General features: G+C 48.0%; 1 protein-coding gene across 18 annotated transcripts in view; it reads left to right on the top strand.

Moving 5' to 3' along the window:
* Positions 1–27,578, top strand: part of LOC111860396 (disks large homolog 1-like) — a 135,736-nt gene that overhangs the window by 59,947 nt on the left and 48,211 nt on the right. For 9 of the 18 annotated variants that reach the window (XM_072699492.1, XM_072699491.1, XM_072699496.1 and 6 more), the window contains 3 exons: positions 1,193–1,300; positions 25,767–25,865; positions 26,350–26,403. In XM_072699492.1, the coding sequence (XP_072555593.1) occupies positions 1,193–1,300; positions 25,767–25,865; positions 26,350–26,403 (261 nt within the window). Of the gene's footprint in view, positions 1–1,192; positions 1,301–12,903; positions 14,026–22,066; positions 22,658–25,766; positions 25,866–26,349; positions 26,404–27,578 lie in introns of those variants that run through there. The other 9 variants (XM_072699497.1, XM_072699495.1, XM_072699502.1 and 6 more) reach the window with 7 other exon arrangements.

The raw sequence follows: 27,578 nt of genomic DNA, 5'->3' as shown, positions 1-27,578 counted from the left end.
GCTAGTACACCTCTAACATGCAGTGAGCTTTTTGTGTTCTCGAAAGAGTCTCCAGGCACTCATGCAAGCTGAGTCTCTGGGTATTCATGTGAGCTGAGTCTCTGGGTATTCATGTGAGCTGAGTCTCCAGGCACTCATGCAAGCTGAGTCTCTGGGTATTCATGTGAGCTGAGTCTCTGGGTATTCATGTGAGCTGAGTCTCCAGGCACTCATGCAAGCTGAGTCTCTCGGTATTCATGTGAGCTGAGTCTCTGGGTATTCATGTGAGCTGAGTCTCTCGGTATTCATGTGAGCTGAGTCTCTGGGTATTCATGTGAGCTGAGTCTCTGGGTATTCATGTGAGCTGAGTCTCCAGGCACTCATGCAAGCTGAGTCTCTCGGTATTCATGCAAGCTGAGTCTCTCGGTATTCATGTGAGCTGAATCTCTGGCTATTCATGTGAGCTGAGTGACTCGGTATTCATGTGAGCTGAGTGACTCGGTATTCATGTGAGCTGAGTCTCCAGGCACTCATGCAAGCTGAGTCTCTGGGTATTCATGTGAGCTGAGTCTCTCCTGACACTTGTGTGAGCTGAGTCTCTCCTGACACGTGTGGCCTGAGTCTCTCCTGACACTCGTGTGGCCTGAGTCTCTCCTGACACTCGTGTGGCCTGAGTCTCTCCTGACATTCGTGTGACCTGAGTCTCTCCTGACACTCGTGTGGCCTGAGTCTCTCCTGACACTCGTGTAGCCTGAGTCTCTCCTGACACTCATGTGAGCTGAGTCTCTCCTGACACTCGTGTGGCCTGAGTCTCTCCTGACATTTGTGCGAGCTGAATGTCTGGACACTTGTGCGAGCCGAGTCGCTGGGTACCCTCTCTGCCCCTGAATTCCTTCCCTCCATCCATCTCACTCTGTGTCTTCAGGCATTCCACTTGGTCAGACCAGACTTGCTGTTGCACACCGTCATCCTTCAGTTTAAGTGTTTGGCCTGAAGCTGTCACATGACCACCCTTCATTCACTATAGCAGCAGTCTTCATTATCAGCAGCTTGCCGGTTATGCTGTTCATTGATTTTATTCATGCTTTGTTTTATTGCAGTGGATGCCCATTGTGAGTGTTTGTCCAGTGTCCTCCATGCTGCCTCTCACTTATCTTCAGTCTTGTATGGTATGTTTGCCCTCGTTTAGTTTAGTTCCATGCTTCCTTTGTAGGTTGAGTCCCTGGAATGTGTCTATGACGGAACGTCGGCTCTGAGAGCAGAGGAGATCACCACCCCTACCTTTTCTGCCTTGTACCCTCAAAGTGACACTCTCCTGCAGGTAACACCTTTAGTCATTTGGATGTGCTGCTATCACTTTTTTTTGTGTGCTAGAGAGCCTGCCAGTTGTGGCAGCCATGCTTCCCGTACATCTATAACGTTGCTCTCCTCCTTCACCCGGCCCTTTCCATCCTGCTCAGGTGACGCATTCTTCGTGTGGGAGTATTTGTGTTGCTGTGAATTTCTTTTCTGTTGCTGTATGCTCTGTCAGCACTAGGTGGCAGGGTTTCCAAGTACATGAGCAAATCTAGTTCTGTAATGTTCTCTTTTAAATTTTTTTGCAACCATATATTACGCAGTGGTTCATTTTCTTTTTGGTCCTACCAGTTACTGATGGTAGATTACGTGGCTGTTTGAGTTTTTGTGTATATTTTCTGATGTGTCCCTAATGTTTTACCCTTTAATCTAGTTTTATATGGATTTAATTTTGCTGCGTAGCTTACAGCAGCAAGTCTGATGTAAGAGCCGTGCCTGTTCTCTGAAGAGTTGGACTTGGTTTTAACCTAAAGAGAGAGTTGCTGTCTAGTTATGTAGAAAGTGTCTTGGTCCATGTGCAGCCGACATACTTAAAATATATCTCAACTGGCTCCGTCAAATTAGCTGCACTTTCAAATGCCTGAAACCTTCCTTTTAGCTTTGAAGATACATGCATGAATGTTAAAAACCTTCTGAAGGGAAGTTTTGCAGGAAAGCATTTGGTATGGTCTGACCACCTGGGCCTGCAAACAGGCTGTTATGAATCTTATTACTGTTTTAAAGGGTTTTGTTGAATCTGCGATGTGATACTCCGAAATTTGTAGGTATAAATATAGATGGATTCACTCACTTAAAAAATTAAATGCGTTTACAAGGGCAAAACCACATTCCCCGCTTTTTGTCCTGTTGTCAAGGTAACTAGCAGTTGACTGTGTCGCATGTCTGTTAATATAAATCGGATAATAGCCTGGATTTATCACTCCTGAATAGCTAGTGGTTTTTTCCTGGCTCAATTTGTAATTCATCCTTAGTTTTTTCAAACATCATACTGTATTTCCATTGTGAGAACACACACCCTGTAGCATTCCCCATACTTGCTAAGTACTGAGAAGGAGTGAAGTTTGGTTGAAATGTATTTATCAAGACTCCTGGATTAATTTCATCTCTTGGTGGTGAGCTGAGGAGAGTGGTGACTGTTAAAGTGTTACTCCAAATTTTTTCCTGCACCATGAAAATGGGGCATGTTAGGGTTGATGTTCCCTGTCTGAGCTTTATACCCTGTGTAAGTGGGATGAAATGCTCTTTATAGCCAGGAGTGCACACTGTTCATGCTGCTTAGCTCCCGGATCATCGGGGAAGGTGGATTCTGAGGCCTTCAGTTTTGTGGTAATGGAAACCTAAATGTAATCATTTGCACTGCAGCATTCTGACAGTCTGATACATTTGGTTGCAAAATTTGTAGCCTCATGATGGTTTCTGTTTGAATTTGAGTAAGGCTGACGCTAGCAGGACCCTGCCCCTCCCCGGAGACGATGACCTGGATGATGATACATTAATGTGGCCAAGTAGAGCTCATTAGCTCTGAGAGGTGGGGACCTGAGGCTTTGGGTCATTGTGCTGATATGAGAGTCGTGGACCTTGCTGGGGTCCTTCATCACAGGAAATGTGATGAAATCTCATTTTTTAAATGCTGTCCATGACTATGATGTGTGTTCACTCTAGTTTAGTGATGCCACACCCTCAAATATCATTGATTTAATACCACAGTATTTGGGCCAAGGACACTCTGGAGACTAGGGTGCAGGCCAGTACCCCTTGAGGGGTGAGATTTATTAAGGGAACGATGGAACACTACAGAAAATATGGTCACCTACGGTCCATTGAGGGCAGTCGTCCTCTGGTAGTCCCTCCTTTTTGTTCCTTCAGAGCAGTCATCCTCTGGTGGTCCCTCCTCTTTAGGTAGGAAGTGGCTGTTCCTCCACCCCAGTCATCCTCTGGTGGTCCCTCCTCTTTAGCTAGGAAGTGGCTATTCCTCCACGCCAGTCATCCTCTGGTAGTCCCTCCTCTTTAGGTAGTAAGTGACTGTTCCTCCACCCCAGTCATCCTCTGGTGGTCCCTCCTCTTTAGGTAGGAAGTGGCTGTTCCTCCACGCCAGTCATCCTCTGGTAGTCCCTCCTCTTTAGGTAGTAAGTGACTGTTCCTCCACCCCAGTCATCCTCTGGTGGTCCCTCCTCTTTAGGTAGTAAGTGACTGTTCCTCCACCCCAGTCATCCTCTGGTGGTCCCTCCTTTGTAGGTAGAGGGTGGCTGTTCCTCCACGCCAGTCATCCTCTGGTAGTCCCTCCTCTTTAGGTAGTAAGTGACTGTTCCTCCACCCCAGTCATCCTCTGGTGGTCCCTCCTCTTTAGGTAGTAAGTGACTGTTCCTCCACCCCAGTCATCCTCTGGTGGTCCCTCCTCTTTAGGTAGTAAGTGACTGTTCCTCCACCCCAGTCATCCTCTGGTGGTCCCTCCTTTGTAGGTAGAGGGTGGCTGTTCCTACATGCCAGTCATCCTCTGGTAGACCCTCCTCTTTAGATAGTAAGTGACTGTTCCTCCACCCCAGTCATCCTCTGGTAGTCCCTCCTTTGTAGGTAGAGGGTGGCTGTTCCTACATGCCAGTCATCCTCTGGTGGTCCCTCCTTTGTAGGTAGAGGGTGGCTGTTCCTACATGCCAGTCATCCTCTGGTGGTCCCTCCTTTGTAGGTAGAGGGTGGCTGTTCCTACATGCCAGTCATCCTCTGGTAGACCCTCCTCTTTAGGTAGGAAGTGGCTGATCCTTCAGAGAGGTCATCCTCTGGTACTTCCTCCTTTGTAGTTATCTGGTGGCTGTTCCTTCAGGACGATTATTCTCCGAACCACCTGCAGGAAGCATGTGTGCATTTCCCTTTTCCTTCTTCTTGGCTTCTTTCCAGCATTGGCTTCAAGGCCAGCAAGGGAAGAATGTCCCGCCCCATGGTTGGGCCCCTCCTAGATTGCCAGCTATGTCCTGTTTCCCGGTCACTGCTGGCTGGCGAGGTGCCCATCCTTCTGGTGCTCATCAGCTTCCCAAGTATGAGAAGGTGCCAAAAATGGGCATGAATATGTCAATCAAGGGGATAATGTCCTAGTAGAACGTCGCCAAGTGTATTGTTAGCGGTTAATGTCAGCTGCTGATGGGAGAATCGGACTGTTGCATTGTGGGTTTACGCTGTAGTTGTGTCAGTGGTTTGCTGTGGACCTCCATGTCACGCTGCAGAGATTAACCTGAGAAGCCCAGCTTCCAGTCTTCAGCTGACACTCTGCTCCACAGTCTCCTTAATTAAACATCCTTGTTAGTGAAATTAAACGTCTCTCTCTGATGCTAATCCTGCCTTCATAGTTTGCCTCCATATGTGCATCATAAAATAATTCCAATTATGCTGGTATATGTAAACTCAAAAGAGTTTTATTGAGCAAAAAATTAAACAACAAAACTATCTGTTATAAACTACATGCCCAGGGTTGTTCATGGTTTCATATGCCACTTTAAAGGGTTAAAAGATGTTTTTGTGTTTTTCCTCTAAGCTAGTAATGTGATTTTACCCACACTGATTTATGAACTACAAAGGGAATTCTTTAATTCGTTGCTTCATTAATTATTTGCGTATCTTACAGTTTTAAAGTTAACGTCCTCAGACAGTGTGCTGCGGCTGTAGGTATGGTGCCGTACTCATTAAAGCGGCTTGGCGGAGACGGTCAGCGCCGGCGTTCGTGTGTCTGGAGGTAGCCCAGGCAGACGGGCGCCCTGTTCCTACAGAGGACACTAACTGGGTCGTGCGCAGTGCTCAGAGCTCCGGCGTGTCTGTATCTGCGAATCGGGACTAAGCGCAGCAGCCATCCAGGTAAAAAGGACACGGATCAGTCAGACGGCTGAGCGAGGGGAGTGAGGGGGGAGCGATGAGGAAGCGATGGTGGAGTGTAGCGGACTCACCACGGGCTGCAGTGGAGGCTGCAGTGGCGCGCAGGCTCACTGCAGCGTCCTTAGTCAGCATTCAGGGAGCTTCCTCTGCTGACTCATTTAAAGGGGAGAAGGATGGGGGGGGGGGGCTGAGCCTTGAAGGCGCACCCCCCACCCCACCTGTCTCTCTCGGCCCTGCTCGCTGGCCCCCTCTGGTGTGCCAGACCCTGCAGCTCGCCGCCAATCACGTCGGCCACGGCTGCCGGCCGGTTGAGGGGAGCAGGAGGGGGCGGGGGGAGTCCCTCTCTCTCGCTCCCCCCCCCCCGCCCCCCCTGTTTCTCGGAGGGAAGCAAGCAGATGGAAATCCAGAGCACTGCAAAGCTGCCTCCTCCCCGAGCTCTGGCAGTTTCCGGGAATCCTGCAGCTGGAAGCTGACGGGGTGAGGGGGGGGGGGCACCCTCGTCACAGCCTGATCTAAGGTGCACCCCCGGCACCCTCTCCCAACCGGCCCCCCAGGTGGACGACGCTCTCCTCCGGGGTACGCCTGTATCCACCGTCGCTTTTGTTTTCCACAGAAGCAGGGAGGGAAAAGTTTGGGTCCTGTCGCCTGCGGGACTGTAGACCCCCCCCCCAGCCTCCCGTCCACCCATCCCCTTTCGGCCACGGGCCTCCTCGGCCCCTAGGGGAGGGGGGCCACCGTCCATCATACGCAATCCCAGCCCCGGGAGCCGTGCTGCGACATGCTAGCCTCCGTGTGGTACGCTAAGAGGATGGGCCGTCGCCTGATCCGGACCCTGCGCGGGACCAAGAGTCTGCACCTGTTGGTAGGTCTGTGGCGGCGGTGAGCGGGAGCCTGGCTCGTTGGAATGCGTGCCACATCCCCCCCGGTGGGAGCCGTTCTGATCGGCGCGTGTGAATCATTTAAAAGGACAACTGAGAGGAGCCACCTCCACAGAGAGGCTGCCGGTTACTGCCGGCCGGGATCGCCGTCTCTCCACGCCGTGCCGAGATTATGAGCGCCAGGGCGAAGCCAAGCGGGGGCTTGGGCTTGTACATCTTGCTCCTTCACGCATTCGCTGTTCCCTTGCTTACTGACGCTAAGGCAGTAATCTGGCAATTTCTTTAAGCGTTCCGAGAAGAGAAGCATCCAGCAGATGGGGGTGGGGGGTGGGGCAGAGAGAGATGTAGCGTGATATTTTCCAGGACTGAAATGATGTTTTATTTTTTTATTATTATTTTTTTTAAAAGCCAGCGTAGAGCTGGACTGCGTTCTGCACTGAGCCTTAACGAGAGTAGCGGGCCGCTCATTAAGTCCGTTACGTGTAGCTGGGACTTGTGGTCCGGGTCATTCCACGCGTGAAAGAGAGACGGAGATCCGTTTACTGTCTCCCTCTATTCACGCCTGTAAAACCCACGCAGGTCACTGCTGCTTCTTGAGCAGTGTTTCTTTGGCTGGGGGAACCACGAATACCCTGTTGTACCTTTTAAGAGGATCTTAGATGGTAGTTAAAATAACCCAAATGTTATTCCATCAACTGGCCCAGGCCACTGTTGTATTTGTTAGGGTAATTCGTGCCTCGTGGCTTTGGCCAGTGATTGCATGCATACCCCATTAGACAGCTAATTTGCTACGGAATTCTCTTTTTTTAAACTGCTGTTACTGTTTGTTTGGTGAAGCTATATGCGCTTTTAAAGGACCAGTCACTCAATTTGCTGCTTTAAATTATTTCTTCCTTCTTGGGTTTTGTTCGCTGTTTGCACCAACTTTCAAAACAATGTAATATAGGTTTTGCGTCCGACGTTGACGGAGAGCAGGGGTCATGTGCTGCCTGCCTTTCTGCTCATTGGTTCAAGTTTGTAATGCAAACCACAGCACCTGACGTTAGGTCTCCCTCTGTCTGGTGGGGCATTACTGGGCCTGAGGTTTCCCAGTGAAGATGACCATTAAGGTGATGGTCAGCACTTCAGCCCGCTTGATCCAAGCACATGTCACAGGAGTTTACAAATCTCCTTTTTTTCCCTCAAACTCTGCAGAGCTCAGTATTACTAAAAACGCTTTTGTTAGTTGCTGCGTTTTCTTTCAGAAAAGCCGGTGTGGCCCCTTCAGGGTCCGGCTGGCACCACGAGACCTGACACTACACGTTCGGTAATTTCTGGAAGTTTGCCACCAAACACCAAACAAGGTTAAAGCAGGTCTGGACATGGATGCAGATCTCATCACCTGTTGGTTGGTTATTGTAGAGGGGGGTAAAGGCGGGATGTGAAAGTGGTGGGGGCATGTGACAGGTGGGGCCATTTTGGCATATGACCCCTTCATTGCCGCAGACGCTTCCTGCAGCACCCTTCCGATTTGCAGTGCTAACATCTGGTGACTAGATTCGCATTTCAAGGCAAACCCATGTGAAGCTGAACCTCTGAGACGCAGCCAGTGACAAACCCTGCTGTCACTTCTCTAACCGAAAAACGGGAAAGCCGTGCTTAGTCATGGCTGTGGTGACTGTTAAAAGCAATAACTTGCACTGAAGCGTACTGTAGTTATTCGTGGTCTCAGTTGTGCCAGACGTTGAGCTTGCTCTACTTTTCTCCACGGAACACTGCTCTGCTCCTAAGACACACTGCGTGTCCGTCTAACATCCTGCTGCCTGGGGCTGCAGCCCATGTTAATGAGAACTAAAATCCAAGCTCATGGCAGCTTGTGATGGTCCATCTTTAACTTGACAGACTGACACGCTGATCATGTGACCCAGAATGTGCCCGGTCTCAGGTGACACCTGGCAGTGACCGAGCAGTTTCAGAGTTTGTCCTTCTATCATGGCATCTATTTAGCCTCTGTTGCTTTAGATAAGGGGGGGCGGCTATGAGGACGGAGCCCAGGGGACGTAAAAGGGACGAGTGGCTGCCTTTATTAATCTGGTCACCTTGCAATGAGAATGAGGCACATTCTTTCACCTTTATGATGGGTGATGGCCAGAGAGCAACTACTGAATGCCCATCGTTCTGAGAAGACCATCAGAAAGCAGAAATGAGCCATAAGGTTCGTTAATAGATGTAGACCAGAAGCACGCTGTGTGATGCATATTGATGTCATAGGAGCAGGAAGTGGTATGAAGGTTTTGTGTTCTGCTCTTTGCCAGGTTGGGGGTAATATCTAGGCGAAGGAGGCTGGTAAACCGAATGAGCTCTTGAGGGAAGTTGCCTCTGTCATAGGACCTCGGAGGCTGGAAGCAGCGGTGGAGAGGGGCAGTGGTGGTCAGACTCTACTCTCCTGAATAATGAGAACCATCCTCTTGACAGAGGGCTGATATAGTTGGTGAGCATTTCCGGAACCAGGCGTCTTGCCAACTAAGCCCTTCAGATTCTCCTTCAGGTCAACTTGCATTCATCTTCCCAGTGCTTCTGGTCTCCATGCCCTTCGGCCCACCCATCCAAACTGCCTCTGACCCATCATTGGACTGTTACATCTGTCTGTCTGTCTATTCTGATTGTTTGGTTGGCTGTCGGGGTGGGATGGGGGGTGGAGCTTGTATGCTGGGAGCTATTTTTGTGATGCTGCTGGACAAGAACAATATCCTCTGGGGGAGCAAATTGCTACATCATCTCTTAGTTCCTTCGTGTTTGTAGGCCGATATCATGTAAATTTCAGAACATCCTTGAAATATTTCAGTTAGTGTGGAAAGAAGAATATTTTGACATCATTAAGTGTTTGTATCCAGCAGGAAAGTTATATAGGAATATAAGGAAGTCATGTTTTGGCACTATTGCCGTAGCCGAAATTTGAGGAACATTTTTGGTAATTTTCAATTTCAATTTTCTCAAAGACCATATGGGTTAGTGGAAAGAACTTCCTGACAAGGGGAATATGCAGGGAATCAAAGTTTACTGATTCATTGGGGTTTGGGATTTTCCGCTACAGTTGGGGCAAGGAAGGGTTCGATGCCCCTGAAGACCAAACAAGAAAAGATCACTATTCTGGCAGGTGGGGAGCAGCTCGGAATAAATAACTCTCACAAGTCCTGTCCTAATAGTTCTGGGGTGCTGGCGGACTAAATAAAATACAGCAATTTATGTTTCTCGTGAAAATGGAGGACAGGTGGAACTAATCAAGCCTCTTGCCTCAGCTGACTCTTATTCCTAAGACTGCCACCCCGCCTGCTTCTTCAAACGATGGTCTGACCTGTTGTGTACAAGAATCATACTGGAGTGAAAACTCACAAAAAATGAACTATCAGACATAATGGTGGTAGGCGGTACTAGCTAAAAAGTGGTAGTGAAAATCGAGAATGATATATGCTAGTGTCTCTCTCCAAACTAGTCTTGGAAGCCCATCTTATGGTCCAGGGGCCTGCATCTTGAAGCAGGATGTCTTGATTGGCCGGATAACTTGTCGGATTTGAGGCAGTCTGGGCTGAGTGTAAGTCAACAAATATAAAGTCCATTTAAACTGGGGTACCTTAAATCCGATCCATGTCATGGGCTTTGTCCCGTTTGTCTTTGTAGCTGTTGTCTGATATCCTATGTGCAGATGAACCAGTTAACCTTTTTGTAACTCCATTCCGATCCATTCAGTATTGACATTTGCTGGTTCAGAGTCCTGATCTGATGTTTCAACAAATATTTAAATACACATTAGCAATGAGGGGGGAAAATCCATTCAGTTATGTATTGCTTTTATATATACTTTTGTGCGGCAATTCATGTAACGCCACACTGGACTCCAAAATCGATTTTTTAAATTAATTTATAATTTTATAATTATAAGGAATAGGGGATGACATAGCAGAGATTGGTGCACTCCACAATTTAATTTATGGAGGAACTTTTGCTTTCAGAATTTAAACAATAAAGAGGAGTTGAACATGAGCCATGTTGCTTGCAAACTTTGTCGCTCTCATTTGGAAATTTTATACTGTGATATAAGTTATTTTTTATTGTTTAAACGCTGCCTTTTGTTTTTGAGGCATAAAAATAACATCATTAGGAGTTGGCTGCATTTAATTATTACTGCCCAGATGAGTAATCTTACCCCAGATCATGGTGACCAGCTCTTGTTTTTGCATAAAAGCTAAACATTCTCAACATTAAACCACATACAAACATTTGCTAGGTGTAGATTATGACATGACTGCAGGAAATTGCAGCTTTTGTTTAGCTTCTAATTTTAAGTTAGCATTCATACTGTTGTGTTTGAAGTTGTTTTGCGTTGTTTAAATGCTGCCAATGGTTTTTGAGGGGGGAGATTGTTATTTGGAGTATGCTACATATACTCATGTTTGATTTAGCTGTGCATCTCTTAAATAAAGCTTTAGTGGTATGACTCAAATTTTTCATGGTTCATGGTTTTAAAATTGCAAAAAAAAAATAAAATTGTATGTAATCAGGATATTCATAGAATTGCAGTACTTACAGTATCGCGATACATATCGAATCGGCACCTTGGTATCGTGATAATATTGTTGGGAGGTCACTGATGATTCCCCACCCCTAATTTACATACACATACAGTAGGCATCGGTGTGTTCTTCCGTCTGGATAAGCCTTACTATTACACAGTATTCATCCTTTGATGTTTCTGTAAGTGCCTGATTGCATTTGTTGTATCATATGACGCTCTGTTGCTACCACGTGTCCAAAGGACGGCATTGCAAACATTGCAGGTAGCAGTTGGGCTACTTTGAGTTTCCAATCAAAATAATTTCCACACAGTTGCCCCATTCGATGATGGTTTGTAGTTTTGAGCTATGTTCCTCAGGGTTACTGCAGTGTGTGATTTAACTTTATTATCTGTACAAGTTACATGAATTAGGCAGATGCAGGAAATTAAACAGACTGGGCTTTGGATCGAGCTGCGATAACTGATACCGATCGCCTCTGTACATCACTAATCCTAACTGAGGTGTTGGTCACAGAAAAGCAATGGGTTTGTGGGAATGAGTTTACAAGCTTGTGTCTGCCTCCATACCAGGCAATTCTACATGTATATTGTGACAAAAGCCAGCTTGGGCCCATACACAGCTGTGTTGGATTTAGGTCCCCGATCTCCTGCTTTAACAGCTGAGCTTACACAGAGAATACTGCTGTCTGTCTCCAGTGTGTGACTTCTCATTACTGCTCATGGTGGTCAAGCTTCCCGCAGATCTAACACACTGGAGCAGGCATCAGCATCTGTAGTGTCATGACATTGCAGGGTATGTAAAAAAACTATGTACATAACCCTGAAATAGATACGTTCATCAGTATGTTTCAGAATAGTGCCTTGAAAATGTCTCGTCGTGACGATCTGCTCCCACAAACACTTGTGAGAACCGACTTGTTGGTGACCCTCATTCTCTTCAAGTTAATTGTACAATAGTGGCCTTCAGCAACCTAGAACTGACCCCTTGGATCCACTTCATTCCCTGATTCACTTCTGAACTGAAAGTCAGTGAAATGGACCTAAGTTGTTGGGAAAGCAGGCCTTTCTGTGGGTATATTCACTCAAAGTCTTTGAATGGGCAGCAGACCTTCAGCGTGCTCCCCGGCGGTTCAGAACACACACCCCCCCCAATCAGCCATTTATCAGCTGGTCAAGATGCAGTCCTCCTATCCCTGTCTAGGAGAAGATGACTGAGTGACAAAGCCCCTCTTGGATTGGGGTTCGACACCATGACCTCTTCAAGAGGGACACTAAGAGGTGGAAGGCCTGATTGTCATGCCACTGGATGATGGCAACTGCTGCTCCCAGCTGGGCCACTTGCAGTGAAGACCCCAGTGCCAGTCTCATCAAAAATAGATGCTGCGTGTTTGTGTTTAATTGGGAATGCATTATTGATTCACTGCGATATTTTTAAGGTCAGATTTGAGCATGCCGTCAAAGAGCAGCTGTTTTCCTTGCCATTCTCTGCAGCCATTTCGGCAGTCAGTAGAAGCTTCCAGATGCATCCGTCTGTGTAGATCACTTCCTGCCTTCAGGTACCAGCCAAGTTTAAGGCCGTCGCACGTCAGCTGTTATACTGCAATGACGGGCATTTCAAAGGATGTGGTCCTACCTAAACTGTGTACATCGTGGCTTTTTACAATAGGGGTTCCACATGGCTGTCAGTAGATGTGCTACTTTTTCGGAAGCCTGTCCTGCGTTTGTGTAACCGAGAGTAAAAGCGGAATAGAGCCACGCAGCTCAGGCGGCAGCTGCTGAAGCGTGAGTGAACGGAGCCCGCTGAGTAAATTTAGACTGCAGAGAGAGGCAGGGACTCTCACTCGCTTTATTTGATGTGAAACCAGTTGCCATGGATTTGCTCCTAGGGGACGAGCACAGCGGCTTCCGGTGGCGCCACTACCTTACGTGACACCTGTGGCACACCTTCAGGCAGCCTCGCCTCGGGAAGGGGGGGGGGGCTTCTTCAGCATATGTTTATTTTAGAGATCGCTGCCGAGGAAGCCAGAAGGTGAATTTGCCATTTACACAAGCGGGGAGTTGTTTTTTTTCTTCTGTGTGTGTCTCAAATGGTACAGCCTGTTTTCCATTTGTGATGGGCTGTGTGTGGGAGATGGCAGAGCTGCCGTGTGTGGAGGAGAGCGAGCACCCAGGCCAGAGAGGAATCTCTTTTTACCTGGAGAAAATGTGATCTTCCTGCATCTTTCCCTCATGGGAATCTGACCGCCAGTTGTTTGCTCATTTTTGTGCTGCTGTTTTTTTTTTTTCTTCTCCCTTGGCTTCCACAGACCTGCTCCTTAACCCGTTTACCAGGCTTGGGTCTCCGAGTTTGGGAATTGGAAGGCGCGCAATCTGTAATCGTTATTTATGATGAGGCTGAGCTGTCTTCCTGGCTGCCCATGTGGATGGAGGAGGACAAATCCGAAGCTTTGTGGAAGCCTTATGGTGGCTACTGCTGCTCAGATGACACACAGTAGAATGAAACGGTTCTTCAGGAATGCGAGGAGATGAGCGCTGGTCTCGACCAAGAGCTTCGCCGTGTGATTTTAGCTTTCGTACTTAATGCAGGCGGCAATATTCTGGCACCTGTAAGAAGAGAAACTGGTCTTCTGTGTGAGATGTCGCCGCGGAGATGTGACTGGTTGCATGTGCTGGGTGTCCGTTCTGATAATTGAATGTACTTCCTGCCTGCCTGTGTGCCTAGGCGTGTGTGTGGGGGCTTTCTTCCCCCCCCCCCCCCTCCTCCTCTCTTCCGTCTTGAACAAAGAAAGCAGCCTGATCCCCAAGCGGGTCTTCTGTCAAGGGAGGGAAATTGTTGCAAGTAACCAGGCAAGGATCTGTGTCTCTGTGCCTCCTGGTCCAGCCCTGAGTGGAGATGCTCAGGGTGGCTTCGTCGGATCCGCCTCCCAGTGCTGAAGAGCGGGTGACTGGCTGCTGATTTTGCTGGATGGAGTTTTCGTCCTCAGGCTCCGGAATCTGTCAGAAATACGAGAGAATGCTTTAACTGTACCCCGGAGGCCTGACCTGTACCCCGGAGGCCTGACCTGTACCCCGGAGGCCTGACCTGTCAGCCCCGCCCCTCACCTCTCAGACGCCGTCTTACGCTCCCGGCCCTAAAGACAGCAGGGGCGCCCCCCCGCCTTCCCCACCTCACCTCTCTGCTTGGAAATGAACTACATCTTCGGCAACAACACATTCTACCCCAGGGGCAGCCGCGGTCATTCTGCCCACAGCCATGGCGCGGTGGGGGTGCCCAGGCCTGGGCCCAGGCAGTGGGCCAAGCGTAGCTCCACCGAGGAGCCGCCCTCCTTCTGGCAGCAGCTCCTGTCCTTCTTCAGCCGGCGTGGCGCCTTCGCGGACTGCATCACGGCCGGGGCCAGCCAGGTAAAGCCTCCCTCGTGCAGGCTGCTGATGGGGCTGCCGTGTACGTGTGTGAAACCTAGCAGAGGAGCACGTCTGAGAGCCCGTCGCTCAGGGTGAGCGCGTGGTCGTCTGTGCCATGGATCCTCCTGACCAGGCGATACGCAGAGCTGCACACAATCTGTGCTTTTCATCCAAGAAGTGGTTTTATGTTTTTAGGCTGCTTCAGCCACTTGGTCACAACTTCAATTTAGTCTGTCTTTGAAGAACTAATAATCTTTAAACCGTCCTTCCTTTTTAAATCTATGTCCGTCTTCTTAATTTTCCCTGTGCCTCAGTGTCCACTGGTTATCAGTGAAATCTTTAGGTAGATGTTGGTATAAATTGTAATGGAAAAGGGCTGATTTGTTTTTAATATGTAAAGGTACTTGGTTGTCTTCATCAGTGCTTTTTAAACCTGAGAGCTGCTGCTCTTATTACTGTTATGATTGTAAGATTCACTGCAGAGTGGTTCTGTGTGACGCCCATCCTGGGTGTGTGTCCTGAGCGGTGACACTGTGACACACACAGCAGCCCGTGACCCTTGCCAGCTCCCCGCTCTTCTCTAAGAGGGGGACCAGCTGGCTCTGTAAGACCCAGGCCTCTGATGTCACCGCCTGATTGTAGTCGTGTCCTCTAGGCCCTTCGCCTTAAGTGCCCTCCCAGGAGACGTGCAGGGGGGATGTGCAGGGGTGTGTGCAGGGGGATGTCAGCGCGGAACCTGCGCCTCTCACATAAACATGTGGTGACGGCAGGGGAGGTCTCTCCTCGGGCTGCGGGACACATCTATGGACATTTTGGCTCTTTTTCTGCATGGTGCTCTGGTGCCTGTATGGAAAGTGTGTGTGTGTGTGAGAGAGAGAGAGAGAGAACATAGAAATCTTAAAAAATAAAAAAAGATGGATTTCGAAGATTAAATATCCTTTCTTCTATGCTGCATGACACTGCGTGGTCAGACCTCTGCCTGACTCACACACACACATGGAGAGAGAGAGAGAGAGAGACACACACACACACACACACAGAGCACAGTGTATCCAGAGTGCTGATTGGGGTAAAACATGGAAAAAATCTGTAGTTTTATGAGTATAACTGCTCATCAGTATATTTTTCTGTAATACTCCGTGTCTTGGGTTCCCTGACAGAGTAACCATACCCTGACCCTGGTTGCTCCATGCATGGTAGCTGACACTGTTCTCTGATACTTACTGGTACATCACTTTCGACAAAACGATCTGCTAAATAAATAGATGTATGTAAGTCTTACATGAAGGATTTCACAAGAAGACATTCTCTGTTCGATTATACAAAATGAACAAACCTTCCAGTTCTGTTACAAAGAGAAAATAATATTGTCATAGAGAGCTTGTCACCAGACTGTACGCCTTTTGTTTTATGTAAGGATGTGACCTGTACATAGCGAATGAGCATGTGACCTGTACATTGCGAATGAGCATGTGACCTGTACATAGCGAATGAGCATGTGACCTGTAAATAGTGAATGAGCTCCGCTCGTGCCAAGCTTCCCCTGAGCAAAGACAGCGCTGTCAGTCAGCTTGAAATTATTGTATTTTTTAGGAGGTCTTTAGCCAGATGTGCTTGCGGCAGGCCTGCCGTCGAATGGGGCACGGACTGCCCTGAGACCTGCCGTTCATGTGCGGGTATGCCGCTCGGGCCTGCCGTCGAATGGGGCACGGACTGCCCTGAGACCTGCAGTTCATGTGCGGGTATGCCGCTCGGGCCTGCCGTCGAATGGGGCACGGACTGCCCTGAGACCTGCAGTTCATGTGCGGGTATTCCGCTCGGGCCTGCCGTCGAATGGGGCACGGACTGCCCTGAGACCTGCAGTTCATGTGCGGGTATTCCGCTCGGGCCTGCCGTCGAATGGGGCACGGACTGCCCTGAGACCTGCCGTTCATGTGCGGGTATGCCGCTCGGGCCTGCCGTCGAATGGGGCACGGACTGCCCTGAGACCTGCCGTTCATGTGCGGGTATGCCGCTCGGGCCTGCCGTCGAATGGGGCACGGACTGCCCTGAGACCTGCAGTTCATGTGCGGGAATGCCGCTCGGGCCTGCCGTCGAACGGGGCACGGACTGCCCTGAGACCTGCCGTTCATGTGCGGGTATGCCGCTCGGGCCTGCCGTCGAATGGGGCACGGACTGCCCTGAGACCTGCAGTTCATGTGCGGGTATGCCGCTCGGGCCTGCCGTCGAATGGGGCACGGACTGCCCTGAGACCTGCAGTTCATGTGCGGGTATGCCGTTCGGGCCTGCCGTCGAATGGGGCACGGACTGCCCTGAGAGCTGCAGTTCATGTGCGGGTATGCCGCTCGGGCCTGCCGTCGAATGGGGCACGGACTGCCCTGAGACCTGCAGTTCATGTGCGGGTATGCCGCTCGGGCCTGCCGTCGAATGGGGCACGGACTGCCCTGAGACCTGCCGTTCATGTGCGGGTATTCCGCTCGGGCCTGCCGTCGAATGGGGCACGGACTGCCCTGAGAGCTGCAGTTCATGTGCGGGTATGCCGCTCGGGCCTGCCGTCGAATGGGGCACGGACTGCCCTGAGACCTGCCGTTCATGTGCGGGTATTCCGCTCGGGCCTGCCGTCGAATGGGGCACGGACTGCCCTGAGACCTGCCGTTCATGTGCGGGTATGCCGCTCGGGCCTGCCAGCCCATTCTCCCATTTGCCCATATCCACTGGATTTTCTGTTTCTTGGGGAGCGCTATCAGCGAGTAGAAGGAAGCTTCTGCCCAGATGTGTGCCGTGGGAAAAGCCAAAACGGACGACTCTGCATTGACTGGGTCCATAATTTTAAACTTTATGATAATTAAAACATCAGAGAGAGACTGTTTTGTGGTGGACAGAAATGACCAGAATTAAATAAATCACCCATCAAACATCACCAGTTGTCAGGGTGGTACCATGTTTGGGGACACCTTAAACACATTACACACAATTCAAAGCTCTAGTCATGGGGAATATGGTCAAATAAATATATGTAGACTAGTACTGTGTCCAGATTAACATTATATGGATATTTTTGTTTTGGTCAAGCAGCCAAAAGTTAACTTTAGAACCCAAATCTGGTTGCTAATAAAAGAGGAAAAGTCTTATTGTCTAGATCTTTTTTTAACTAGTTCTTATTAGGTTTTACCTTTTCCAAGCGCTTATTCCACCCAGTAAACATCTTCTGATCATGGTTGATGGTTGTTTCTCTACAGTTCCAAGAGCAGATAAATTACCCTTCGCCTCCCTGCCTCCCCCTTGTGGTTGGCTTTGGTAACATACCCCTCGCCTTTCCGCCTCCCTCTTGTGGTTGGCTTTGGTAACATACCCCTCACCTCCCGCCTCCCCCTTGTGATTGGTTTTGGTAACATACCCCTCGCCTCCTCCTTGTGGTTGGCTTTGGTACATACCCCTCACCTCCCCGCCTCCCCCTTGTGGTTGGCTTTGCTAACACACCCCTCACCTCCCCGCCTCCCCCTTGTGGTTGGCTTTGCTAACACACCCCTCGCCTCCCCGCCTCCCCCTTGTGGTTGGCTTTGCTAACACACCCCTCGCCTCCCCCTTGTGGTTGGCTTTGCTAACACACCCCTCACCTCCCCGCCTCCCCCTTGTGGTTGGCTTTGCTAACACACCCCTCGCCTCCCCACCTCCCCCTTGTGGTTGGTTTTGGTAACATACCCCTCGCCTCCTCCTTGTGGTTGGCTTTGCTAACACACCCCTCGCCTCCCCACCTCCCCCTTGTGGTTGGCTTTGCTAACACACCCCTCGCCTCCCCACCTCCCCCTTGTGGTTGGCTTTGCTAACACACCCCTCGCCTCCCCACCTCCCCCTTGTGGTTGGCTTTGCTAACACACCCCTCACCTCCCCGCCTCCCCCTTGTGGTTGGCTTTGCTAACACACCCCTCGTTGATCAGCTGTGCTGCTAAGCCAAAGAGAAGGGGATGAAGTTTTCGTTTTGTGCGGTTTATTGCGCTCTTGGGCCACCTCAAGGTCAGAGCGGATTACAGTCTCTCTATTGGCCAAGGCTCTGTGGCATCACATCACATGCTCCCTGCTGGGGGGGGGGGGCAAAGAGAGCCGTCAGCAATATGTAATGGGATCCAGTCTGCCTCTTGATTCACTTCCAGGGAAATATACCGTTCTTGCTTTTTCCAAATTCCTCCCATCCACCCATCCATCCAACGGTGGGCCATGGCCAAGCCTCCCACTGAAAGGTGGGTCTGGAACTGCAGGTCCCAGAGGTCCTCAGACACGTTTTACTGGATGCCTAATTATCAGAATAGCTGGCAAGGTCACGTAGAACCTTTTAATTATCTCAATAAAGCAACGGCCACTGAAGCAGGGCAAATAGCGGAAGGGTTAGCAGACCTTCACACTCAGAAGACCCATCAAAACTAAACTTATTGGAAGTAGTGTTATTAATTCAGTGTGGTCTGCATCAGCTCTTTAAGCAAGAGGGAGAATATTTCGGCTTTTTTTTTTTCATTGCGGTTGATATGTAAACTTTGCTGTTTTGATAGTTGCTGAAAATATGTACCCAAAGCTGCAGTTCAGGAGCACATCCTGCAGATGGCAGTAACACCACAAATTACTACTGCGACCTCTATCTATGCAGATGCTCTTCGGTCTAGACTGCTGATTATATCAATTAACTTTTGATATAAACATAAAAAATTTGTTGCTAAAAAAAAAGCGTAATTGCATATCAAACACCAAATAGCATAGTATTCTTTAACCACTGTGCTTATCAGTGTCTTATCTGTGTAAGGTGACATAGAGACACAGAAATTACTTAGACGTTTGTAGTTGTCTGTAAATATGTGTTTGAAATAGGGAATTTTTTCAATTTCGGTTGTATTAAGCTCCGTTTATATATGTTTGTCTACTAACCTTAGAATATTCAGAAATACTTTAGGAAGGGTGTTCTCCAAGCCTGGGTCTCTTGCTTATAGCAGCATACTGCTATAATAGCACGCAGCATACTGCTATAATAGCACGCAGCATACTGCTTTAATACCGCGCAGCATACTGCTATAATAGCGCTCAGCATACTGCTATAATAGCACGCAGCATATTGCTATAATAGCACGCAGCATACTGCTATAATAGCACGCAGCATACTGCTATAATAGCGCTCAGCATACTGCTATAATAGCACGCAGCATATTGCTATAATAGCACGCAGCATACTGCTATAATAGCACGCAGCATACTGCTTTAATACCGCGCAGCATACTGCTATAATAGCGCTCAGCATACTGCTATAATAGCACGCAGCATATTGCTATAATAGCACGCAGCATACTGCTATAATAGCACGCAGCATACTGCTTTAATACCGCGCAGCATACTGCTATAATAGCGCTCAGCATACTGCTATAATAGCACGCAGCGTACTGCTATAATAGCGCTCAGCATACTGCTATAATAGCACGCAGCATACTGCTATAATAGCGCTCAGCATACTGCTATAATAGCACGCAGCATATTGCTATAATAGCACGCAGCATACTGCTATAATAGCACGCAGCATACTGCTATAATAGCGCTCAGCATACTGCTATAATAGCACGCAGCATATTGCTATAATAGCACGCAGCATACTGCTATAATAGCACGCAGCATACTGCTTTAATACCGCGCAGCATACTGCTATAATAGCGCTCAGCATACTGCTATAATAGCACGCAGCATATTGCTATAATAGCACGCAGCATACTGCTATAATAGCACGCAGCATACTGCTTTAATACCGCGCAGCATACTGCTATAATAGCGCTCAGCATACTGCTATAATAGCACGCAGCGTACTGCTATAATAGCGCTCAGCATACTGCTATAATAGCACGCAGCATATTGCTATAATAGCGCTCAGCATACTGCTATAATAGCACGCAGCATATTGCTATAATAGCACGCAGCATACTGCTATAATAGCACGCAGCGTATTGCTATAATAGCGCGCAGCGTACTGCTATAATAGCGCTCAGCATACTGCTATAATAGAGCGCAGCATATTGCTATAATAGCGCGCAGCATACTGCTATAATAGCGCTTAGCATACTGCTATAATAGCGCGCAGCATACTGCTATAATATAGGGTGACCAGACAATCCATGTCAGGGAGGACACTTTGAGTTACTTTGGGTTTTACAAACTACTTTCTAATTGAAAGGCTCCTGTGCTCGGCTAAATAGTTTAGCTCTTCTTGTGCTTTGACTGGTTTGTTTCCTTGACTGAAAGACTCATCCAGCTGTTTCACATTAGCATTAGTGACACATGCACATACATTATAGGACTGTCCAATCAGCACACAGCAAGAGCTGAGTGCTCAAGTGAAATCCAGGTCCGTTTAATTGAAATGGTAATTTACAATTCCTGTCCTAGCTCAGAGTGTCCTCCCTGACATGGATTATCTGGTCACCCTATATAATAGCGCGCAGCATACTGCTATAATAGCGCTTAGCATACTGCTATAATAGCGCTCAGCATACTGCTATAATAAGGCTCAGTATCCAATGAGGCTGCTGTGGGCAGCAGTAGTGACAGCAGTAGTGACAGCAGTAGTGACACTGCCCAGAAACTGCTTCGCAACATGTCTGCTTAAAGATGTGGGCTGTAGAATATATTGGCATCAAGCTTTCAGGACTGGTACCAGTGTTTATCACTGCATTGTTTCTCGGTGATAAAATGGGTATTCAGAGTTTGGTCTCTGTGGAAACTGGGTCAGCAGTTTGCTTATAGTATGACAGTGCATCCCAACCCAGCTGGTGAAATGTGTGAAATCCTGGGATGAGTCGTACTTAGTATCTCATTCATTAGCGCTGAAGAGCAGAAGTGGGGCTTTGTTCACCAGCGAGAAACTCAAATAGACAGCTCAACAGAAACTGACTTCTATGCAATATTAATGCTGTTTCCATTAAATCATTAAGACCCCATCTGTCCCTAATATAGCCTGCTGTAATCGGCATCCTAAGACACATTACATCAGAAGTATTTTTTCATTTCATTACAATATGATCTGATGAAGATAATTTACACGATGTACTTGTGATATTTGTTTACTCTGTTATCAGAGTGTAATTGGTTTGGAGTAACAAGCTATTTTAGTTATTTCTTAAAATTTATTACGGTTCCATCCAAGAAACGGCGACAGATCTCCTCAAAATATCAACAACTCTCAAAGGTACCCATTTCAGCATGATGAAGAGCATGATGAAGAGCATTTAAAACACCACCTACCTAATTACCAAACGGTTAATGGTGTAATAAATATAAATTTATGAATTTATAACTTTTTCCAGCATCATGTATTAAGTTCCATTGTACTGGAAATTAACATTTAATAGCCGCATTTTCGTAAGAATAAAATAAGGAAGAAAGGCAATTTTAAAATCTGGCTGCGCGCAGATGGTGCGAATTTACTGCGATTCCTTCATTTGCAAACTAGCTATGAATATATATGGTCGTTTAGGCGGGAATCCGAATACTGCGGTTTAGGCGTGGGATTTTTTGTTTTTTTTTCGCTACTTATTTTGTATGCAATTATTCCAATTGCCTCAATTTATTACCTCTATTTACTTTGTTACCGTAACATTTTAAACTTGCTCGTGTAATTCTTCATCTTACGCCTTTTTAAAAAAATTTAAGTAAAAGTTCTTTTCTGTGTGGACCTTTATTGAAGGGAATATGCCAGTGACATTTCATCACTGCCACCTGCATCATAGGAAAACTGCAGCTGGCTACCTATCTCTAGTTTACCCAAAGACTGTCTGATTTAAAACATTTAATGTCTTTTTTTTCTCAAACAAGATTAGTTGGTGACAAAGGAAAATAAAATCCTAGTCATAAATTCCCACCCGATGCAAATAAAATGTCCCAGCGACCGATCGATTATTCATGCCTGGGAAATAAAAGACTGCTGTCATATGCAGTGCCCATTGGAGCTTATTAATTGGTGAGAGAGTGAGGCGGGATGAGAGAGAGCGAGTTTGGAGAGCGAGTTAGAAGCGCGGCGAACGGGGTGAGCCGGAGAATGGGATTGAGTTGATATCCTCCGCGTTCCCCGTGCATATCAACCTGGTACTCGCTGGAGGACGCCCAGGCACGGATTCAGCACGAAGACTGTTCCCTCCACCACCGGTGAGCGATGACCACACACTGCCGCAAACATGAATACTGCTGCGCGTCAGTGGAGGGGGGTGCCGGGGGCACGGGGGCCACGGACGGCCGTCGCGGCATGACCCAGAGGCTCCTGCATTCTCAGTCCCACAATGCTCTGCTTCAGAAGCAGCCGGCCCACCACCAGCACCAGGCCCGTCACCACTCTCGACACCGGAACCAGAACCAGAACTCGCACCAGAACCACGAGCAGAGTCCCGACCAGTTTCAACACCGTCGTCACCAAGAGCAAGCAAGCCATCAGTCCCTGCAGAACTCGCACAGGCACTATAGCTCATGCACCTTGCCTGCCACGGCCAAAAGCAGAGGGAAGTTCACTAACCTCCGAGACAGTGTCAGAAAGAGCCCCACCAAAAGCACAGCCAAGGTCCAAGCCTCTAGCATTGGGTGGTCAGACTGCTCGTGGGCCACTCTTTCTTTGGAAAAGGTATGTCATGTGGCTGTGGAGCGTGCGTGGTTCAGTGCATCAGGTGGCTTAGAAAAAGAGGTGTGTGATGTGAAATATGTCAGAGATGTGCAACAGTGGATTTATGCAGTTCTTGTCTGGTCTTCATGGGAAGTGAGTGAGCTTGTGTGAGTCTGCTCTATATTCTAGTCACCACCAAGCTGGGAAAGCCTGAACACTGGTGAATACCAGGAAACACGCTCCTGTACGATGGTGTGTGTTCACTTTGCAACACTAAGTGGTTGGTTTTGCTGTGTGTCCTCCATATTAATAAAAGTTTGTTTGTTTTTGGTCTGTGTGCTGTAAAGCATGAATATTGGTCTTTTTTTGTTAATGCCTTGTTTTTAGCCCATAGTATATTCGATGCCTTAACAAAATAAGCTGTCCTGCTAACTTTTGTTTTTATTCTTGATCAAACATTGTTTTGTGGCTCCATTGAAGATGAAGCAGGACTATAACCAGTATTATTGACTTGTTCTAATTTCATATTCATGCCTCCCATATGTTCACAGCCCATCTCCTCGTCAGCATCGGACTTTGAAGCACCATATAGCTCTTGTCCTCTGTAACAGGTGCTGCTGATGATATGTGTGACTTTGCAGTACCTGCCATTTCAGAGGCAGTAGTTATGTCCAGGACTGGAGACTGTGGATGCAGACCACAGCCTTCAGAGTGAGCGTGCTGTGGTCTAGACCTCAAAGCAGAATTATAATTAGATTAGTGAATGCTGGGGAGGTATGATCAGCTGCAGTGGGGCTGGGGGGGGGCTGTCACTCAGATTTGCCTCCCATTGGACCCAATGGTGCCGACCAGAATGAAGCGCTTCCCCATTCTGTCACAGCAGAAGCTGGAGCTATGGGAACGATGTTGTCATCCTCTGGGTCCTGCAGTCCTCTGATCTCCCCGTCCCCTGCGTGGCTCAGTGTGCAGCCGGCTGCGCTGTCCCCTGCGTGGCTCAGTGTGCAGCCGGCTGCTCCGTCCTCTGTGTGGCTCAGTGTGCAGCCGGCTGCTCCGTCCCCTCCGTGGCTCAGTGTGCAGCCGGCTGCTCCGTCCCCTCCGTGGCTCAGTGTGCAGCCGGCTGCTCCGTCCCCTCCGTGGCTCAGTGTGCAACCGGCTGCTTTGTCCCCTGCGTGGCTCAGTGTGCAGCCGGCTGCTCCGTCCCCTCCGTGGCTCAGTGTGCAGCCGGCTGCTCCGTCCCCTCCGTGGCTCAGTGTGCAGCCGGCTGCTCCGTGGCTCAGTGTGCAGTCGGCTTCGTGAACTGCTGGGTGTACAAATGCATGTGTTAGTGTCCTAGAAAATACTTAATGTAATGTTGTGGAGGGTGATGGAAAGGGACATTTGTTATATACTCTATATACAGTAGGTAATGTAAAAATCATTTATACCTGCTTTCTTGTTACTACTTGGGTATTCACATGTTGCTATGCCTCTTTCGATACTCCGTGCAGAGCTTGTTTGAGGAGCCCGTGTAAAGGCTGCAGAGCCTTCATGCCACAAGCCGTGTGAGAGATTTGCTGCAGAAACTGGGGCTCTTCCATCAGATGGGCTGTGCTTCTAGCTGACTCCAGGGGCAGACATTTGTGCAGCAGATGTATACTGGGCATCATGTTCCTGGTGATTAAGGGCATGCTGGTCATCATGTTCCTGGTGATTAAGGGCATGGCTTTCGGAGAGGCAATGCCTTGGAACCCGTGTTGGGGGGGGTATGGTCACGCTCTGCAAGTCGCCGTCTGTTTAAACTCGCTTCCTGTTGGTTACTTTGGGGCAAACACTGACGCTGCACCATCAGTCCTACCAACCAAGGGTTTTAAAGCCGCATTTCTCCTTTCACCGCTCATAACCTGAATGTTACTTCCAGCTCTTACAGAATCCAACTATTGTGTATCACAGCAACACACTTGCTGTGATGCACAATATCACAGCATGTATGCAACATTAAAAGTCGCTTTGGGGAAAGAAGAGGGAGCTAATCGATGGTAAACGTTCTGTGTTGTCTTGCCTTGAGCCCATTTGCTGTTGTCATAACCAGTCATGCTTCCAGTCAGTGAAGCTGACTGTTAAAACCTCAGAGGACCATATCAAACATGCTGCTCAGCAGACGTTCAGTAATCAGCAGGACCCAGCCATGTTCCGTATGTTGTGGTGGATCCAAAAGAAGGTTTAATACAGAATGTCACCGTTGCCTCCCATTTCTTACAGGCTACTCCTGAGATGTGAACCATATGCTTCACTGTCCATCTGTACCCTCAGTTTTTTCTTTTTGCCACGCTTGGAGGGGACAGTAATCCTCTGAAGTCAAAATTAGCGTTTCAACCACAGTCTTTGTGAAGTATGACCTTTCACTGGTTAGCTTGCTTGTGGGAGACGTTTCTCCCTGTTCATGCATGGGGAAAAAATGTGGAATAAATTTAATAGGGCAGATTTGTTTTGGAAAAGCCTTGCATTTGAAAATGACTCCTGCAGTCTTTGTGGAATGACGTGGATTTTGCTCTTCCCATAATAGCAAGGTGCTCGTTTGAGGAAGTTAAACCAACATTTTGTATTGTTTGTGTTATGATGCCTTTAGACCAGGGTTCTTCAAAACTGGACCTCGATTCCAAATCCAGGCCTTGTTTTCAGTTCTCCCAGGTAGTTAGTTTAATAATTACTGATTCTGATTGGTCAGAGGCTTCACACCTGACTGACAGGTAAGGAAGGCTGGAAAACCAGCAGTGCTCGGACCTGGAGGACCGTGAGTTGAATAACCCTGCTTTAGACGAATATCTAGCAGTCCTTGGACCGTAAAAGTTTTGAAATTTCAAATCTTGCTTTGGTTATAAAAATAACTATATAAATCAGAAGCCCATTTGGTTTATGCTATGGAATAGAGGTATGTCTGTCTGCCCAAACCACATCCTCCATCACGCACTGGTTCATGTGCCCTACGTCATTTTCACACCAGGCTGACCTCTTAATCGACACGCCAGTTACAGTATTGTGCTGTGTTAATCTGTCCCTCATACACTGTGTTGCGACTGTTAACATTTCACGAATGTCAGCTCTGCACCTGTCCGCCATGGCTTCCTGACCTTTGAACCCTGCCATTGTTCAGCACACAGATGCTGTCCCATCCTCTGCTCCCATAATCCCTGTGATCCCCGTCTCTCCAGTCCTAGCCGAGACCACAGTCACCACCACTCCCGCAACACAGGTTCATTTTTTATTTTTGATTTTATTATTCATTGAATTCATTCACATGTTTTTTTTCTGTCATTCTTTCTCCTGTCTTCCGCTTCCATTGATGCTTTAGTAGGGTAACAGATTAGAGTAGCAGCAGCTCTTTGTGTTACTGATGGGGATACATTAATGCAGCCATAATACACCACTGTTACATTAATTTGGGTTTCTGTTGGGTGTCAGTGTTTCATGTGGAGCAGAAAGGTCCTTTGTGTCTGTCTGTCCACGTTAATCCCTGATGACTGCTCTCTGTATCGTTCTAGAACGCACAGAGCAGACACATACACTGTAACTATTTTTCTTTATATTGAACTATTCTGCTGTCTTTTGGTGAACTGCCTACCCAATATGGCATTATCCGTATACCGTTTCAATGCAGATGTCTTAGAATTCTCTATCCCAGGTGTAGTTCACCTGTTTTTGTCCACATGTAACCTGTATTTTCCCTTCATTCCTAGGTTAATCCACCCCCCGTTGTGGTGAGCACAGACATTTTGGACACTCCGCCATACGTAAGTTGGTGGATTTTTCCTGCTGCATGCATTTGTATCCTGCAAAATAAACTTGTCACTTTTCAGTTTTGTTTCAGATATGTCAGGGTGGAACTGGGTTATCTTTATGCTACAGCATTTTATAATACCTAACAGTAATGATACAGATGACATGGAAATTGCACTGCCCGTCCAAAAAAAAGGTCACTTGAATTTATATCAGCAAATACTTAAAAGCCAATGACTGGATCATTATTACAGTCCTGCAATGTTATGCAGCAATAAAGTAAAGTCAGCTGAGTACCTGAATCTACTGAATGGCCAGGTTAGATCTCCATCCATCATCAATGGATTTTTTCTTCCCTGTTGGCGTGAGCATATTCCAGGACAAGAATGCCAAGATTCACTGGGTTTGAATTGTCAAAGAGTGGTTCAGGGAGCATGAGGAATCATTTTCACGCGTGACTTGGTCACCACAGAGTTGTGACCTTAACCTCATTGAAGGTCTCTGGGACGTGCTGAAGGAGGCTTTATGGAGTGGTTCAACTCACTTGTCAATACAGGACCTCGGTGAGAAATGAATGCAAATCTGGATTAAAATAAAGGGTGAGATGTTGCATAAGCCTGTGGAAACAATGCCATGACAAATATGCGCCATAATCAAAGCTAAAGGCGGCCCAACAAAAAATTCAAATGGCGACTTTTTTTTTGGGCGGGCAGTGTATTTCAGAAATATATGACAGCAGTTTTTATTTCAAAAATTCTGCTGAAGCCTTGTTGCACTATATAAATTAAAAATATATAGTAATATTAAAAAACAATTCAACCTTCTTCTTTTCATTTAAAAAGAAACTTGCTTCAGTTGTTTGTCTAGTTGTTGCAGAATCCTGTATAGGGCCCTGTGCTGTCCACGTGCTCTCCCTATGCTGTCCACGTGCTCTCCCTATGCTGTCCACGTGCTCTCCCTATGCTGTCCATGTGCCCTCCCTATGCTGTCCACGTGCTCTCCCTGTGCTGTCCACGTACTCTTCCTGTGCTGTCCACGTGCCCTCCCTGCGCTGTCCACGTGCTCTCCCTGTGCTGTCCACGTGCTCTTCCTCTGCTGTCCACGTGCTTTCCCTGTGCTGTCCACGTGCTTTCCCTGTGCTGTCCACGTGCCCTCCCTGTGCTGTCCACGTGCTTCCCTATGCTGTCCA

Source organism: Paramormyrops kingsleyae, chromosome 15 (assembly GCF_048594095.1).
Source record: "Paramormyrops kingsleyae isolate MSU_618 chromosome 15, PKINGS_0.4, whole genome shotgun sequence".
Classification (NCBI taxonomy): Eukaryota; Metazoa; Chordata; class Actinopteri; order Osteoglossiformes; family Mormyridae; genus Paramormyrops; species Paramormyrops kingsleyae.
This window is presented reverse-complemented; position numbering and strand designations above follow the sequence as displayed.